This window comes from Dama dama, chromosome 8 (genome assembly GCF_033118175.1).
Source record: "Dama dama isolate Ldn47 chromosome 8, ASM3311817v1, whole genome shotgun sequence".
Lineage (NCBI taxonomy): Eukaryota > Metazoa > Chordata > Mammalia > Artiodactyla > Cervidae > Dama > Dama dama.
The window spans coordinates 11,145,179-11,163,999 of NC_083688.1; the positions used below are offsets into that span (position 1 = coordinate 11,145,179).

The 18,821-nt window shown below is 41.2% G+C and overlaps 1 protein-coding gene and 1 non-coding gene across 4 annotated transcripts in view; one reads left to right on the top strand and one right to left on the bottom strand.

Annotated features, from left to right (window-relative positions):
* The window catches only part of GMEB1 (glucocorticoid modulatory element binding protein 1), a 34,074-nt gene extending 27,295 nt beyond the window's left edge, over positions 1 to 6,779 (top strand). For all 3 annotated transcript variants that reach the window (XM_061148383.1, XM_061148382.1, XM_061148385.1), the window contains exon 10: positions 2,717 to 6,779. In XM_061148383.1, the coding sequence (XP_061004366.1) occupies positions 2,717 to 3,417 (701 nt within the window). In that variant the 3' untranslated portion in view covers positions 3,418 to 6,779. The remainder of the gene's footprint in view (positions 1 to 2,716) is intronic.
* A 6,489-nt stretch (positions 6,780 to 13,268) lies between these two features.
* On the bottom strand, positions 13,269 to 13,375 carry LOC133061120 (U6 spliceosomal RNA). Its single transcript, XR_009693949.1, has one exon. It is a non-coding gene; the product is annotated as a U6 spliceosomal RNA (small nuclear RNA).
* Between the last annotated feature and the right edge of the window lie 5,446 nt (positions 13,376 to 18,821).

Below are 18,821 nucleotides of genomic sequence, written 5' to 3' on the forward strand. Positions count from 1 at the left end.
TCTTCTTTTCCTCCCTTCCTCCTTTGCTCCTGCTCTTTCTGTTTTCTTCCTTCTCTGTCTCTCTTTCTTTCACATTGTAACAGATATGGCTTTTCCTCTGTACACAGTCCCCTGTGAGGTGGAGTCACGTCAAGCAGAGGAAGCACAAAAAGAAAGAAAGGAAAACTAGCAATATGATCCTCTTTTTATATCTTTGAAGGATTAAGATGTCTGCTAGATTGCTCATTAGCCCAGTAATATAAGTGGCAGAAGAATAAAGCTGACCTTTGTCTTTTTTACATTATTAATACTGAGTTGGTTGATAGATACACATTTTGCACTTTCCTTATTTCTGATAATCAGAAATTATGAGCATATGTATAACTTAACCCTTTTTAATAAGTATTGGGTTGGTCAAAAAGTTCATTTGGGTTTTTCTGTATGAGCTTATGGAAAAATCTGAACAAATTTTTTGGCCAACCCAATGCTTTGTGCTGGTCTCCAAGCTAGATTTTAGAAATATAATGTTGAATAAGGTAATCTCAGTCTCTTGAGGGCTTTCAAGGAACTCAGCGGAAAGCAGACTTAGAAATACGTCCAAACAGTAGTTCTCTAACAGAAGCATATGGAAGGTTTGGTGGTAGAACAAGGGGAATTATCATTTATATCCAGAGAAAAATCTTGAGACGCTTTCAGAGGAAGTAAGGTACAAAGCAAGTTAGAGGTATAGATTATCAACCTTAGATGATGTAGAATATAGTCAGTTGGGAAGACAAAAGGCAAGAACGATCATTTGGTAAGAGAAGAACAATTTAGGTTGTTTTAAACTTATTTTTATTTTATAAAATAAAATAGTTTATAATTTATATTTTATAAATTTTATATTTTATATTTTATATAAAATATATTTTTATATTTTATATAAAATATAGTTTATATTTATATTTTAAATTCAGTTTACCAAGTATTCTCAGAGATCCCCTTTTTCATGTCATCTTCCTAGGAATATTATAGGCTGTTATCCTGATTTTACAGATAGCCCAGTAAAGGCACAGAGAGAATAAATGATTTGCTGGGATCACATCACTTCTTGACAGTGAATCCCAGGGTAGAACTGTCTTCTTTCAGACTGATAGAACAGTCTGAAAAATGGTTTTTGTTAGAAATGTAGGCTTCTTGTTTCTTGCCCATATATTTTAGTTATAACCACAGTATACATAAAGTTGTGTTTTCTGCTTTTTTCACTATGATATACTAATATTTTTTCAAGTTGCTACATAGTATTTTACCTAGACATTTTTCTAGGGATGAATTTAAATTTTCAAAAGTTTCTTCAAAGGCTTATTTATTGCAGTGAACTTGTATGAATATAACATTTCTTCTTATGTCCTTTTAAACTACTTCATGGAAGTTCCCTGGTGGCCTAGTGGTTAGGATTCTAGGCTTTCAATGCTGTGACCCAGCTTCAATCCCTGGTTGGGGAACTGAGATCCTGTAAGCCGTGAGGCCCCCAAAAAATAAAGAAATAAACTACTTCACAGGACTAAGCTTGAGGCTAAATGGTACTGATATTTGTTTATGGAGTTTTGTGACCTATTGTCAGATTTCCGAGTAGATTATACCAATTTAGGTCACAAGTTTGAGCTCCCAACTTTGGGTGTTGTTTTTAATAATACACTGTGATTTAACTTTTTTAAAACTATAGGTTTAATTGATATCTTGTTTAGGTTCACGTTTCTTTGATTACCACCAAAGATGGGAAAAAAGTGTAGTACCTTATAACCTCAAAAAGGCAGCATTGTAAAATTTTTGACTATGTTCTTTATCCCTACAACTTAGCGACTTAGCATGCATGCACATACACACTCTTATTCCAAGCAAGGAATTGACTTACTTTTGGTGTTGCACAGGAACAATAGTGCTCTTCAGGTGTAACTGGTTATTTATTGGATGTTTATCAGGTGCTAAGCAGCAGAGAAGTTCTGGTGTAGAACCAGACTCACCAGTAGTCATCAAGGTTGGATTAGACCCTTGGGAGAGGGATAGTGATAGGTGTATTGGGGTGGGAAAGCCCCCAAATTGACTATCAGAAGACTTTTGTTTTGGCCCAAGCTCTGTGATCTTAAATAAATAGCTTTACTTCTCTGGATCGCTATCAAAATGAATGTGTTAGAACTCTAAGACCTCCTTCAGTTTTATAATTCTTAGGGACTTCCTCTGTAACTTTCTGTAGATTTCTCTGGGGCTAATGGTAGGTTAAAGCCATCTGGGTCACCAGCAAGTGATCCTGCCTTGAAGGACAGTTTGGAAATCACTGTTTTTCAGAGTAGCCATTGTAGCTCCTTTGTAGGTCCATCGCAACTGCAAAGGGATTGTACAGATATTATTTTCATCTGTAGGCAGGGCATATATAAGCTGCTAGACCAAATGGAGACTTCTTTGGTTTACATTTTAGTGACAGGTGACAAAATGCCACAGGAGCTTCTAGAGTTGAGCTATAGCAGGATCACAATATGGCAAGATTCTGAATTATCGCCTATAATCACACAATGAAATACAATAACTGGTAGAGTTGTAAAGATCATCCAGTCTAGTTCCTTCTTGAAAACGATGACATGACTTTCCAGAAGCTAAATACTCTAGCAAAACCAGGACAAGACCCCAGGTCTCCTCACTCCTAGTTTACTGTTCCCAGGATTATGCTTCTCTCTACCCAAAGTCTGTCTTTTTTCCATAGACTTGGAACGCCAGTTGGAAGAACAGAAGAAGCAAGCCCAGGATCACAGGCTGAAATCCCAGACAGTTCAAAATGTGGTACTGATGCCTGTGAGCACTCCTAAGCCTCCCAAAAGGCCCCGGCTCCAGCGGCCAGCCTCCACCACCGTCCTGAGCCCTTCTCCTCCTGTCCATCAGCCTCAGTTCACAGTCATCTCACCCATCACCATCACGCCAGTGGGTCAGTCATTTTCCATGGGCAATATTCCAGTGGCCACCCTCAGCCAGGGCTCCAGTCCTGTGACTGTCCACACACTGCCTTCTGGCCCTCAGCTCTTCCGTTATGCCACAGTGGTCTCTTCAGCCAAGAGCAGCTCACCAGACACAGTGACCATCCACCCTTCGTCTAGCTTGGCGCTGCTAAGCTCCACCGCCATGCAGGATGGCAGTACCCTGGGCAACATGACCACCATGGTGAGCCCTGTGGAGCTGGTGGCCATGGAGTCTGGCCTAACCTCGGCCATCCAGGCGGTTGAAAGCACCTCAGAGGATGGGCAGACCATCATTGAGATTGACCCAGCCCCAGACCCAGAGGCTGAGGATGCTGAGGGCAAAGCAGTCATTTTGGAGACCGAACTGAGGACTGAGGAGAAAGTTGTGGCTGAGATGGAGGAACACCAGCATCAAGTCCACAATGTGGAGATTGTGGTCTTAGAGGATTAACTGGAGGTCTCGGGGCCAGGAGATACGTTTTGGTTTGGAATTTTAATTATTTGTTTATTTTTATCATTGTCCCACTCATTTCCACATAGGATCCTTTTTTTAAAAAACAAGATCTGATTGTTGTAACTGAACATGTCGGGTCCCTTCCAGCCCCTCACTGAAAAATGGACAAAACAAGCTGCCCTTCTGGAAGTTGAGAGTAGGTCATTCAATGTCCTAACCATCTTACACCAAGAGAGTTATTTCTTTGAGGGGAGGCATCAAGATAACCCGAAACCCTATCCAGAAGTCACTTTCCAGTCTAGTCTCTCTGTGTACACATGTGGTTTTAGTCCCATAAAGGTGCATTGACCAAACCAGGGAACACAGATCTGACCCTGGAAGGCAACCCACTCACACATGGATGCAAAAGTATACTTAATTTTGTATCCTGGAACAAGCCCTCAGAGGCCAGTGCAAAACCCCCAAACAAAAGTGAGTTGAACTCTGCTTCGAGGGGAAGGTAACAGACTAGCAGAAGCTTAAAAAGGGAAGTGCTCTGGCCAGGATGGGGCAAGGAAATTATCTTACTTCCAGAAGTGCAACTGATGCCTCTTGTTATCTCTGAGGGTTACCACCATGGGTGCCATTTTGAGGCAATGCCAGTGTTAAGCGGAAGGGTACATTTTCACCAAGTAGGTGGCGTCAGGGACCTGCAGCTTGGCAGAGGTAAGAATCCAGAGATGTCACAGCTGTCCTTTGGGGCTCAGGCTTACCTTGCAGCCTGCTCTGTCAAAGCACTTAGCCTCCTAGTCCATTCATTTGCAAACTGTGTGATGTGGTATAAAATCGCTCTGGTCCTTAGACTGTGGCTGTTCGGGGGGTGGGGCTCCAAGGCCATCATTTTTATTGCATGACTCCAAGAGCAGGAGAGTTCCTCTTCCAGACCAACTGCCCTTTTTTGTGGGGCCCTTTCTTGACTTTGGAACCAAAAGCAGCCACTTCTTTGGTGCTTCCTCTTGTTTTCCCCTCTATCCCTCAATGGTTAATGGCATCTGTCTCCTGGATCCCACGCTCTTCAGCTTTTTGGCTGATTCAGAGAACAGTGACAGGTGGCTGCCTGCCTTCATCCCCTTTTAGATTCATTTATACCATTTATACCACAGATGTTTCTGTGAGATATTGAGCTCATAAAAGACCCTTAGGTTTGGCAGGGAGGACTCAACACCCCAGTCTGTCAAATAGATGTCTCCTCCTGAGCGAGCTGGACTCCCTGGGAAAGAAGCATTGTCTGCAGCATTATATTATAGGAAGTGTACCAGGAATGTAATCATAATGTCTTAGGGTGGGGAGGGGGTATTTTGTTTTGTTCTTTTTTTTAATGTTTTTGTATATTTGGAGCTGGGCCCATTTTCTGTGCTGTGATTCTTTCTCTTTGACCATCTTCAGTGTTTGGGGCAAGAGTGGACCTTGGTTTTTATTTCTAAAGATTGCATTGTTTACTGCACTAGGAAAAATGTAGGGAAACTGCAGACCATTTAAAGGAAAAGTAGGTCAAAAAAGAAAGCACACAACTTAGGAGTGGGAGGTCTTTTTTTTTTTAATTAAAAACAAAACTTTGACCTGTAGTTTCCTTCTTTTTTTTTTGAAGGCACCCACCTGAAGCCATGTTTCCTCCAATGGATGTTGGAAACCCTATTGTTAAGCAAGTGAAAACTGCGTTCTGCCATCCCTCCGATAGCTGTGCATAGCTAGGGAAGCCTTCTAACTTGGAAGGGTTAATCTTAAAAGGCTTAAGGGTGAAATTTCTGAATCCCATGCAGTTGTGGTTTTCAGCTTTAAGATTGTCCAGGGTTTTGTTTTTCTTTTCAGAATAGTCATTAGACATAGCAATCAATTTAGGACAAAGCTTTGGCCCTTAATATATCTTTAGTGAGGGAAATGACTTTTATTTCTTGCTTCTTTAGATTTTCTGTTGGTACATAAAAACAAAATTTCTGCCTAAGTCTAAAACTACTACTTGAACCTAGAAAGGCACATGTCATCCCTATTGTGGCTTTTAAGGATACTTTTCTCTTTCCCAGAGACAACAGGCTTAACTCTGGACAGAGGAGGAGCCCTAGAGAACACCTACGCGCTAGCTCAGGTTCCTTTCTTTCTTGTTTCAGAGATGTTGGTACTGTTTTAAAGTAATGTGAGCATCATGCTTCCTAAGTCAAGAGATCGCCTCCTAAAGACAGAGCCTGTTTACTTTCACTCTGAATATTCCACCTGGTGGAAATACATGAGCTTTGTTGTTTTCCTGGTCTTCCAATAGCCTGTCATTATTGCTCAATGCTATGTACCCATTGTTGAGTGTGGGTTTCCTCATAGCCCTGGTCTAAATGATCTCAGATGGGGTGAGACACATGCAAGCCACTGGTATGTGCACAAGCAGTTGCAATGACTCATTTCTCAGGCTGAGCTTTCAGTAGCCATCTATCTTTCTGTTCATTCACTAAGTAAATGTTTGTAAGTGTCACCTATGTGCCAGGCTTTGTGCTAGGCACTCCCAGTACAGAGATGAAGGTCGCTCAGTCCATGCACTCAAGGAACTCATTCTCCAGAGACTGTCTGGAGTTAAGAACTATATTTCAATATAATTGGTTTCCTTTGTAACTCTATGTATTTTATTTCATGCACTGATAAATATTGTTCCGAGAGCTGGTCCATAGATTTCAGAAGGCTACCAAAGGTACAAAATGGTTAAGCCTTTCTCTAGGGAGATACTGAAACTAATCATCCGATGGGATAAGTGCAGTGACAGAGCTCTTGGCTAGGAGAAGAGAGAACAAAGGGTCAAGCATCTAACCCAGCTTGGAGGCAGGGATCAGTAAATAATGGGAGTACTTTCTGAAGAAGATGTATACCTCACCTGATTTAGGACAGATCATTTTTGGCTACTTTTTTGCATTCCATTTTCAAGTTGTTGGACTTAAGTATACAAGAAAGGGGGAAAAAATCCGCTGTCTTGTTGCTTCTGCCTCCAGAGCTAGGCAGAGTCAGCAGCTCAGACAGTCTCTCCTGAGGGCACTCCACTGGAGAAAGCCCAGTCATGCATCAGCTTCTCTGAGTTTCCAGCAGATGAATCCAGTACAGGACTGGACTTTTAGCTGGTAGAAGGTAAATGCCCCAAACGTTCTTACCATGTGGTTTTTCCCAAAGGCCTCAGAAGCAACTGTTCAGCTGTCTTGCCTTGGCCATGCCCCTGTCTGGCGCGTGCCTGTTCTCTTCCCTTTTTCAATTTCCAGGCTCCGTCCCTGGCCCCTTCCCCAATTAAAACAAAGCTCCCTGCCATTCTGAAGTTAAAAAGGAACAATAGACTTGAATATTTAAGATTTCAAGCTGCTTCATGTGGAGTTTCTTTTATGCTTCTGTCCATGTTTGGGAAGGAAGACCAGAATTAATCCAGATACCCTCAAATTTAACATTCTGTTCAGGTGGATTGACTGTTTAGTGGTGGCATTTTAATCCATTTCATGAAAGGCATTAAAGGTAAGTCTGCATGGTGGGAAGTACTGGTAACATTTGATGATAAAGATAGTGAAATCAAGCATGAAACATGGAACTCCTAGTTCATTGAGTTATAACTGGCCCACAACTCTCAAGGAGGCAGAAAGGACAAAAGGTTGAATTCTCAAAATAGGCATGAGCTGTGATTCACTTGGGTAATACTCCTAAGAAAATAGTCCTTTCTGAGACAAATCAGATTCTAGGTTAGCTAGCCCCTCCCTTTTCAGTCAACTTACATAGTAAGTTGATCACAGACCCCTCACACCTTGGATACCTCCTCCCTGGGAAATTCTTGTGTAGTCTGTAACATACTACAGTAATAAGCAAGGCTGATGTGCTAGACAAAGGATCAGTTCTGCTAGACTGGCACTATCTGCCCCTGGTATACTCTTCTTAGATAGCCTTAGTTGAGTCATTTCTAGGTTTCCTTGCCAACCTGAAACACCTTTCTTAGTCCCAAGCTAGGCAATCTCGCTCCCTCTAGAAGGTTCTACTTTCCTTGAACATCCTCACCACGTTCCACCATCCTCCTTGCTTTGGAGAAACCAGTGTGACTTAGTTCCCAAATCCTGCCCTGTTAGTAACTCTACCTTTCTTAGCAACAACTTTCTTATCAACAACTCAACTCAAGACAATCATTTCCTTCTAAGGAGACCCCAAGACCCAAACCTCACTGTACATCCAGAGATTTCAGTCTTCACTCTAGAACAGCCTTCTTAACTCTAGTCATTGCCTGAATTGAGGCATCTTTGGGATATGCTTGTACTTGAAGTGCCTCAGAACACAGATTCTAAAATCTATCACACACCTGATCAATTCTCTACCTATGGTCCATGGCCCAGGCTAAGACATGCCTGTTTGCTGGATAAATTATTGCAGCCTAGTATGATTCCTACTACATCTTCATAACTACCTGAAATTTCCGTTGTGTCTATGAGCCTCCCAACCTGAAGACTCCTGAAGCCCTCTCATCCTAAAGTAGGCCATACCATACTTTGAAATTGCCTCTGGGTTCTCCTCCTGCTTCTATGTGCCTTTACTAGTAACTGTGGTTATGATATGGTATACGTGGGTTGATTTTTCTAGTTTGAGAACAAGTGGACATTAGCATTGGATCACATATAAAGATAAATCTGAGGCTGGGTAGTGATCCAGAAGGAAAGATGGGTTCCTCGTTGGACTTTAATGTAGGAGCTTCTGTAAAAGGGGGTGTTACCTGCATTTCAAAGTATGTTTTTAAAAAAAACCCCAAACTTCTCAGTTGTTTTCTCTAAAGAAATATATGTGTTTTAGAGCAAACTGGAAGCTCTGAATCAGCCTTGAGATTTACTTTGGCCCACATTTTTGTTTTAACTTTTTTGAAAAAAAAGTTCATTTATTTGGCTGCATTGGGTCTTAGTTGCAGTTGTTTTAACTTTTTATTGACATATAAATGCATACAGGAAAGTGCAGTTTGATAAACTTAAATTGAACATACCCATGAAATCAGCTTTCAGATCAAGGGGGGAAAAAGTAAAAAACAACCCACCAGCACTTCTCCCAGACAGTGTAACCGCTATCTACGTCTCTAACATCATATCTTAGTTTTACCTATTTCTGAACTCTTTCGGGACTGGCGTTTTTTCTCTCAACATTATGTTGTAAGATTCACCCATAATGTGTGAAGTGTAGTTGATTACTTCTCTTTGCTGTGTAGAGACTATTTTTACTCTGTCACAACTGATCGGCACGTGGGTAGCTTCCATTATGGGGCTCTTATAAATGATGCCTGTGAAAATTCTTTTTTGGGGGCGGGGGAGGGGCACTGTGCCATGTGGCTTTCCATATCTTCGTTCCCTGACCAATGATTAAATGCAGTCCTGGCAGTGAAAGCGCCAATCCTAACCACTGAACCACCAGGGAATTCCCACCTTCGGATATTCTTGTACCTGTCTTTTGACGAACAAATCTGTGCATTTATGTCTACATGCGTGCATGCTTAGTTGCTCAGTCTCGTGTCTGATTCTTTATGACCCCATGGACTGTAGTTGGCCAAGCTTCTCTGTCCTTGGGATCCTCCAGGCAAGCATACTGGAGCGGGTTGCCACTTCCTCCTCCAGGAGATCTTCCTGACCCAGGGATCAAACCCGGTCTTCTGCATCGCAGGCAGATTCTTTACCATCTGAGCCACCAGGGAAGCCCCGTTTATGCCTACACAGAGTTTTAAACATAGGAACAGTTCACATGAAAAATTTAGGATAAACCTTTTCTTTAAACAATAGCAACAACAAAAACCAAAGCCCAGAAGATCTGACAACACTGGGTCCACATTTCCTCACAGCAGCACCAGACTGGAACTGAGGCCTGTGTTAGGTGTACCATGGCTTCTTAACAGACACTGTTACTCCCTATTACAAACCCAAATCTATTAATATTTATTTTTTGTCGCTTATTTTTTGATTCAATAGTCTCAAGCACACTCTTCCCCTCAGATAGCTGCAGAGCTTATTATTAATACCTCATTTCCTTTCAAGTCTCTGTTCACATGTTCCCTTATCAGAGAGGACTTCCTTGATTACCCACTCTATGAAAAATGGCAATTTCCTTCTGTACTGTGCTTCCCACTTTCCTTTACCCTGCTTTATCTTTCTTTTACTATCACCTGATATACATGTATTTTTTTCCCCCCAACTAGAGTGGAAGCTCCAGGAGAGCAGGGACCTTTCTCACCTCTTGGTCACTGCTGTTTCTGCAGTCCCTGGAACAGTGCCTGGCATGTAGTAGAGGCTGGATCGATACTTGATGCATGAATAATAATATTAATAACAATAATAGCCAATACTTATGGAAGGATAACTATGTACCAAGCATTGTTCTAAGCACTTTACATTGTTAATCCACTTGATCCTCACTACAGTCCTGCGTGATCAATAGCATTGTTTACATCATTTTACAATGAGGAAACATTTATATTCTACTCAAAACAACAGATACATTTGAAGCATTGTATATGGATCAAATTTATTAAACAGAGTCTTTAAATGTGCTAGAGAATCTTAATACCTAAAAGGAAACTTTTAACTATTTTATCATGATGATGTTCTACTGATAATGTATTTTCTTTAGCTGCTCCTTAAGGTTGTTTTGCTTACAGTCCTGTTCACCATCTCTCAAAAGTACTGGAGAGGGGGTTGTGGAGAAAGGGAACTTACCTGAGAAACCCAAATAATCTATCCTGTCCATTAGTCACAGGAAGTACTGATTTATCCCTCTGTTAATGGTCCTGTTTGAGATGATGCTGATGTCATGGTCCCTGGTTAGAACTCCTTCATTTGTTTCCTACTGTATAGAGCCCAACCCCTTAAGATTATACAGTGGAAGTGAGAAATAGATTCAAGGGATTAGATCTGATAGAGTGCCTGAAGAATTATGGACGGAGGTTCGTGACATTGTACAGGAGGCAGTGATCAAAACCATCTCCAAGAAAAAGAAATGCAAAAAGGCAAAATGGTTGTCTGAGGAGGCCTTTACAATTATCTGGGAAAAGAGAAGCAAAAGCAAAGGAAAAAAGAAAAGATATATCCATCTGAGTGCAGAGTTCCAAAGATTAGCAAGCCTAATAGATAAGAAAGCCTTCCTAACAGATCAATGCAAAAAAATAGAGGAAAACAACAGACCGGGAAAGACTAGAGATCTCTTCAAGAAAATCAGAGGTACCAAGGGAACATTTCATGCAAAGATGGGCACAATAAAGAATAGAAACGGTATGGCCCTACAGAAGCAGAAGATATTAAGAAGAGGTGGCAAGAATACACAGAAGAACTATACAAAAAAGATCTTCATGACCCAGATAACCATGATGGTGTGATCACTCACCTAGAGTCAGACATCCTGAAATGCGAAGTCAAGTGGGCCTTAGGGAGCATCACTATGAACAAAGCTAGTGGAGGTGATGGAATTCCAGTTGAGCTATTTCAAATCCTAAAAGATAATGCTGTTAAAGTGCTGTACTCAATATGCCAGCAAATCTGGAAAACTCAGCAGTGGCCACAGGACTGGAAAAGGTCAGTTTTCATTCCAATCCCAAAGAAGGGCAAAGCCAAAGAATGTTCAAACTACTGAACAGTTGCACTCATCTCACATGCTAGCAAAGTAATGCTCAAAATTCTCCAAGCCAGGCTTCAACAATACGTGAACCATGAACTTCCAGATGTTCAAACTGGATTTAGAAAAGGCAGAGGAACCAGAGATCAAATTGCCAACATCTGTTGGATCATAGAAAAAGCAAGAGAGTTCCAGAAAAAGCATCTGCTTCATTGATTACACCAAAGCCTTTGACTGTGTAGATCACAACAAACTGAGGAAAATTCTGAAAGAGATGGGAATACCAGACCATCTTACCTGCCTCCTGAAATCTGTATGCAGGTCAAGGAGCAACAGTTAGAACTGGACACAGAACAACAGACTGGTTCCAAATCAGGAAAGGAGTATGTCAAATCTGTATACTGTCACCCTGCTTATTTAACTTATATGTAGAGTGCATGCTGTTGCTCAGTCGTGTCTGACTCTTTGAAACCCCGTGGATTATAGCCCACCAGGCTTCTCTGTCCATAGGATATCCTGGCAAGAATACTGGAGTAGTTTGCTATTTCCTACTTCAGGGAATCTTCTCGACCAAGGGATCGAACCCTGGGTCTATATGCAGAGTACATCATGCAGAATGCCAGGCTGGATATAGCACAAGCTGGAATCAAGATTGTTGGGAGAAATGTCAATAATCCCAGATATGTAGATGACACCATCCTTATGGCAGAAAGTGAAGAGGAACTAAAGAGCCTCTTAAAGTGAAAGAGGAAAGTGAAAAAGCTGGCTTAAAAGTCAACATTCAAAAAACTAAGATCATGGCATCTGGTCCCATCACTTCATGGAAAATAGACAGGGAAACAGTGGAAACAGTGACAGACTTTCTTTTCTTGGGCTTCAAAAATCACTGTAGATGGTGACTGCGACCACGCAATTAAAAGACACTTGCTTCTTGGAAGAAAAGCTATGATCAACCTAGACAGCCTATTAAAAAGCAGAGACATTACTTTGCTGACAAATGTCCGTTTGGTCAAAGCTATGGTTTTTCCATTAGTCATATACGGATGTGAGAGTTGAACCATAAAGAAAGCTGAGTGCCAAAAAAGTGATGCTTTTGAACTGTGGTGTTGGAGAAGACTCTTGAGAGTCCCTTGGACTGCAAGGAGATCAAACCAGTCCATCCTAAAGGAAATCAGTCCTGAATATTCATTGGAAGGACTGATGCTGAAGCTGAAGCTCTAATAATTTAGCCACCTGATGCAAAGAACTGACTCATTGGAAAAGACCCTGATGCTGGGGAAAATTGAAGGCAGGAAAAGAAGGGGACGACAGAGGATGAGATGGTTGGATGGCATCACTGACTCGATGGACATGAGTTTGAGCAAGTTCCAGGAGTTGGTGTTGGACAGGGAAACCTGGTGTGATGCAGTCCATGGGGTTGCAAAGAGTTGGACACGACTGAACTGAACTGAACTGAGAGCCCAGCCCCATGTGCCTTGTTCATGAAAAACCAATTTCATTGGTTCACAGAACATTTATAATATTGCAAAGTCTTTACCAACTCAGAAAAACATATTTCCCTGTTCCAGGAACAAAGATGGAACCACTATGCTTCAGAAATGCTAAGTTAACATTTCCATTGACCAAGACATTCTGATTAGCCTTTCTGAGCAAAGTGGACAGGGCTTCTCATATTTTTGCCTCTCACACTCTGTAGCTGCCACCCAAGGATCAAAAGGGAAGCATTTCACTATAAAACACTGTCAAATAGTTTAGAGGCACATTTATTAGTTTAACTATTTTTTCTTGGCATAGACTTAAAATTGAACCAGTCCTTCCCAAGTCTCCCTAACTTCATTTTTCTCTTGGCACTATCTCCAGAAATCTTGTTTATACTCCATTTTTCCCCCTAAGCTATTGTCTAAGATTAAGACTATAAGCTGTTTCCTAGCACAGTGCTGCTCAAACTCTGAGATCCAGTGGATCAATAAAAGAGATTTGGAAAAAAAAAAGTCTTAGGAAACAGTATGAGAAAAAAAAGAAAAGGAACCAGTATGGGGTTCTATACACTATATTTTACCAAATAAGGTTATTAATTTATTGACTTATTTTCTTTTGCTCACTGTTATATCTTCAACGTCTAGTGTTTATTTTTTATTTTTCCAAACTTTAAACTTTTTATTTTGCATCGGGGTATAACTGATTAACAGTGTTGCGCTAGTTTCCGGTGAATAGTGAAGGGACTCAGCCATACATATAAAAATATGGAACACTTCATGAATTTGCATGTCATCCTTGTATAGGGGCCATGCTAATCTTCTCTGTACTGTTCCGATTTTAGTATACGTGCTGCCAAAGTGAGCAAGGGCTATTTTTTAAATGGCTAATTTTTACTGGCATCATTTGAGAAGAAAGGGCATTTTCACATCAAGAAAGTAGGGGGAAAACCATCCCAGAATAAATAAGTCTTCTACACTGAATAAGTTCAGCTTTATGAAAAACTCATTACATTATCATTAGCTTTCTCATTTCTTGGGGGACTGGTGAAACTTTCGGCTTTCACCTCTAGACTCTGAGTTGAAAACTTCAAGGATCTTTTCCTGCTGGCTCTTTCTGGGTTCTGGTTCTCTTCTGCCCTTGATGACATCCCCAGCAGGGCCCCTTGTATATACAAGCTGTGGATTCCTAGTGTCCTTAGGCCACCTGGCCCAGCTGTAGGTCTTTTCTTCCTTTAGCTTTGTTCTCATGTTGCTCTTTTCAGAACTTCATTCAGCAAGTCATAAAACACACCTGCACGTCAAAAGCCAACCATCCATTTATCTTGGGATTTCCATAGTGCCTTTCCTTTAACATTCAATTATGCTAGCTAAATCTTCACAGTTAACTTCTGAACACAAAGGTTGGCCCCACAAGGTTTTCATTAATAAAATGGAGATTGACATTACTAGGGAGAATTTTGAAAATGAATGAGAGAAATTAATTCAACAAACATTTATTTAGCAAGCACTGGATTATAAAGATTAATAATAAAATGTTCTTTGTCCTATAAGCAGTCATAGATTTATTGGAGAGGCAGTATATAAGTTGAGAGTTGGTTCTGTTAACCTGCAGTTGATAAAATGGACGTACTTGGGGAAAGTGTGAAAGCAAAAGTGTTAGTTGCTCAGTAGTGTCTGACTCTTTGCAGTCCCATGGACTGTAGCCCCCAGTCTCTTCTGTCCCTGGAATTCTCCAGGGAAGAATACTGAAGTGGGTAGCCATTCCCTTCTCCAAGGGATCTACCTGACCAGGGATCAAACCTGAGTCTCCTGCATTGCAGGCAGATACCATCTGAGCCACCAGGGAACCCCCATACTTGGGAAAGAGGGTGCATAATGAGATTGGAGGTAAAGATTTGGTTGTATGTGCGTTTTTCTGAGAAGTTTCATTACTCTCATTAGATTTTCAACTGAGTCCAAGATTTCCAAAAGAAAAATGCTGATATAAACAGATAACTTTAATAGACTAAAATAGATTACCATAAGGAACTGTGACCAATATTATGGGTGGACAAACAGAGCACTTTTGTTCTGCTCAAGGGAAAAAATATGGCTTCATTGATCAGGGTTTCAAAGGACAAATAGGAGTTGGGGAGGGGAGATGGCAAGGACATTGGAGGCAGAAAAAACAGCATGTGCAAAGTCATGGGTTCCAGGAAAAAGATGTATGTTTCAGAAAAATGCAATGTGGCTGGAGTTTGGAATGCACGGTGAGACATATACATGGCTAGGGAGTCATAAGCTTTATAAACTGTGTGGATTACAGAGAACCAGCAGAAATCTTTAAAAATAGGGTTTGACACTGTCAGTTGTGTGAAGTATATAAACATTTATCAAAGGAAAAATGTTCCATTCCTGCCTCAGTAAGGGGGTGACTTGGGCAATGAAGTCTGCTGTTCCTGAAGTCTGGAAGCATTTGAGAAAAAGAGCAAGAGTGCTAGGGCGTAGCCCAGCCCATAGTAAAATGGGCATAGTAAAGTGTAATCTGGAGATTACACATAAAATCTGTCCTAACCAGGGATCAAACTTGTCCTAACCAGGGATTAAACCTTATCCCCTGAGGTGGAAGGCTGAGTCTTAGCCACTGGACAGCCAGGGAAGTCGCCTCCTTGCTTGCTTTCTTTCTCTGATCCCCACTGCCCCCTTCATACATCTGGAAGAATTTCTTTGGTTTTTGCCTTCCAGGTTTTTACCTTCTAAAAGGTTTACCTTCTAAAATGGTTGAACTAGAAGGAATCTCAGAAGTTATTCTGAGGTTAATAGCTCCACATCCAGTTTTGGAAATAGACTTTGAGTAAGGAGATTATTTCCTCTCCTTGTCTTTCCCCTTCCATCTCTAGTTTGGTGCTGGGCCTGTGGCTCTCCTCTTGCTCTTTTGAGGAAATTTCAGGGGCTCTTTTGGCTTTAACTAACATCCCCATACCAGAGATTCCAAGATTTGTATTTCTAGTTTGATTATACTCTCTAAGCCCCAAACCTTTTAATTGTTTACAGAACATTCCTATCTGATATTTTAGATTCTCCTGAAGCACAGCCTGTTCAAAGGTGAATTAATGATCTTTTCCCATCTCTAGTATGACCTGCTTTAGAAAATGGCACCTGCTTTCAATGCAGGGGGCCCAGGTCAGGGAACTAGATCCCACATGCTGCAACTAAGGGTTGGAATGCTGCAATGAAGATTGAAGATCCTGTGTCCTGCAACTATGACTCAGCGCAGCCACATAAATAAATGTAGATATTAAAAATAAATAAACATAGTTAAAGAAAATGGCACCAGATCCACCGAATCACTCAAATTAAACTAGATATTATGTTTATATCTCCTCCTTTAATGTCCTCCCCAAATCTAATCAATCACTGAGACCTCTCATTTTACGACCTAAAATGTCTATTTGTCCTTTTCTGTGTATATATATATATATATTCCCCCCCCCCCCCCAAGCCGCACAGCTTGTGGGATCTTAGTTCCCCCACCAGAGAGTGAACCTGGACCCTTGACAGTGAGAGCAAGGAGTCCTAACCATTGGACCGCCAAGGTATCCCCCATCATCACTGTATTAGACCACTATCTTTTGCTTGGACTTGCTGCAATATTCTTCTAACTCCTCATGTACTCATCTCTCCCTGAATCTCCTTTCCACACTGCAATCACAGTGAACTTCTTAAAACATAAACCTGAGAATACTATGCTTCTATTAACCCTTTACTAGATGATAACTGCTTGTAGTTAGCAACTCAAGTCTCTATTTTTCTTCTTTCTGCCCAATTCTTGAGTCTCATTTAGTTTCATCCTGTCTCTCATTATGCACCAGTCACACTGGCCTTTTTTTCAGTTCCTCACCAGTGCCAAAGCTTCTTCCCTGCCTGAGGTCTTTGCACACATTATCTTTCACATTCCTTCCCTCCTAGACTGGTTAATTTCCAGTCACCTATCAGGTTCTAGCTGAAGCTCAGGACTTCAGAGAAAACTTCCTGGTCTTCTGAGTACGTGAGGTCCATCTATGCTTTCTTATGCACTCTACACAACTGTGATTGAATAATTATTTTAATAGCTGTTTGCTGTCAGTTTCCCTGACTATAGAGTTAAAGGGGAAGTGAACTCTTAAGACTTTCTCTCCAGCACATTGCCTCAGTTCAGTTCAGTTCAATCACTCAGTCGTGTCCGACTCTTTGCGACCCCATGGACCGCAGTGCGCCAGCCTCCCTATCCATCACCAACTCCTGGAGTTTACCCAAACTCATGTCCAATGAGTTGGTGATGCCATCCAACCATCTCATCCTTCGTCATCCCCTTCTCCTCCTGTCTTCAATCTTTCCCAGCATCAAGGTCTTTTCAAATGAGTCAGCTCTTCGCATCAGGTGGCCAAAGTATTGGAGTTTCAACTTCAACATCAGTCCTTCCAGTGAACACCCAGGACTGATCTCCTTTAGGATGGACTGGTTCGATCTCCTTGCAGTCCAAGGGATTCTCAAGTCTTCTCCAACACCACAGTTCAAAAGCATAAATTCTTCAGTGCTCAGCTTTCTTTACAGTCCAATTCTCACATTCATACATGTCTACTGGAAAAACCATAGCCTTGACTAGACGGACCTTTGTTGGCAAGGTCCGTCTGCTTTTTAATATGCTATCTAGCTTGGTCATAACTTTCCTTCCAAGGAGCAAACGTCTTTTAATTTTATGGCTGCAATCACCATCTGCAGGAATTTTGGAGCCCCCAAAAATAAAGTCAACCACTGTTTCTCCATCTATTTGCCATGAAGTGATGAGACCAGATGCCATGATCTTAGTTTTCTGAATGTTGAGCTTTAAGCCAACTTTTTCACTCTCCACTTTCACTTTCATCAAGAGGCTCTTTAGTTCTTCTTCACTTTCTGCCATAAGGTGGTGTCATCTGCCTATCTGAGGTTATTGATATTCCTCCCAGCAATCTTGATTCCAGATTGTGCTTCATCCAGCCCAGCGTTTCTCATGATGTACTCTGCATATAAGTTAAATAAGCAGGGTGACAACATATACAGCCTTAACGTACTCCTCACCCTCAATAAATACTTGTTATGTTAGTAGAGGGACTGAATGGTCTATGCACCTAGTGGTAGAGGAGAAACTAGAATCCAATCATTTCTGATACAGTATTCTTTTCTCTGCCACCTTAAGATGATACCCCACACTCCAGACTTCCTCTCCCTCTTCCCAATGATTAATTAATTATATGCCTTTTTTTTCTTTTTGGCTGTGCTGGGGTTTTTCTTGCTGCAAGCAGGCTTCCTCTATTTGTGGCGGGTGGATGCACAGGCTTTTCATTGTGGTGGCTTCTCTTATTGCAGAGCATGGGCTCTAGGGCACTCAGGCTTCAGTAGTTGCAGCCTGTGGGCTCTAGTGTACAGGTTTAGTTGTGGCAAACAAGTTTAGTTTTCCCACGACATGTGGAATCTTCCTGCATCTGGGATCAAACCCGTGTCGCCTGCATTGGCAGGTGGATTCTTAACCACTGCACCACCAGGGAAGTCCTATATGTCTTAATTTTTTTTTTTTTTTGACTGTGCTGTGTCTTAGTTGCAGCATGTGGGATCTAGATCCCTGACTAGGGATTGAACCTGTGCCTCCTGCTGTGGTATCCAGGAGTCTTGGCCACTGAACCACCAGGAAAGTCCCTAAATATTTATCAATATTGTGTGTTCTGTTCAGAGGCCTGTTAAAGCCAATCTTGTGAACTAATTCAGGTTTAGAGACTATCCTTCCCCCCAGGATATCTGCCTTTTAACTGGGAATACCTGTAGGACAGAAAGTAATCCCAAAGGGACTAATCAAAATTTCAGGCACTAAGAAAATATTATTGAAAGGAGGGAATTTTCACTATCATCCCTTAATGGGATTATAGGAAAGAAACTTAAAATGTACCAGATTCGCTTTAATGTTTTTGTTTTTTGATTTATGGAACTTTATCTTTACAACAAACCTGTTAGGTAGATATTATTATCCCTTTCACCAAATGAGGGACTCTCCGAAAGTTTTAGTAATTTACCTAGAGTCATAAATCTGTTGAGGAGGCCTGTATTTAGTCACTCCCCCTCCCAGGTTATGACTCCTAGTCTAATCCTATTTTTACCATACACGCCTAAAAGGGTAGGCTAGGCAACTCCTTACAGCTTACACATAAATCTGGGTCATGAAGTTAACTAAGTAATCTTTCTTTTCTTTTTTTTAAAAGGCTTACCAGGTTACTTTTCTTCCTTTGGTGGGATCTATGCTCTGAACCTGGATTCTGCCAGAAA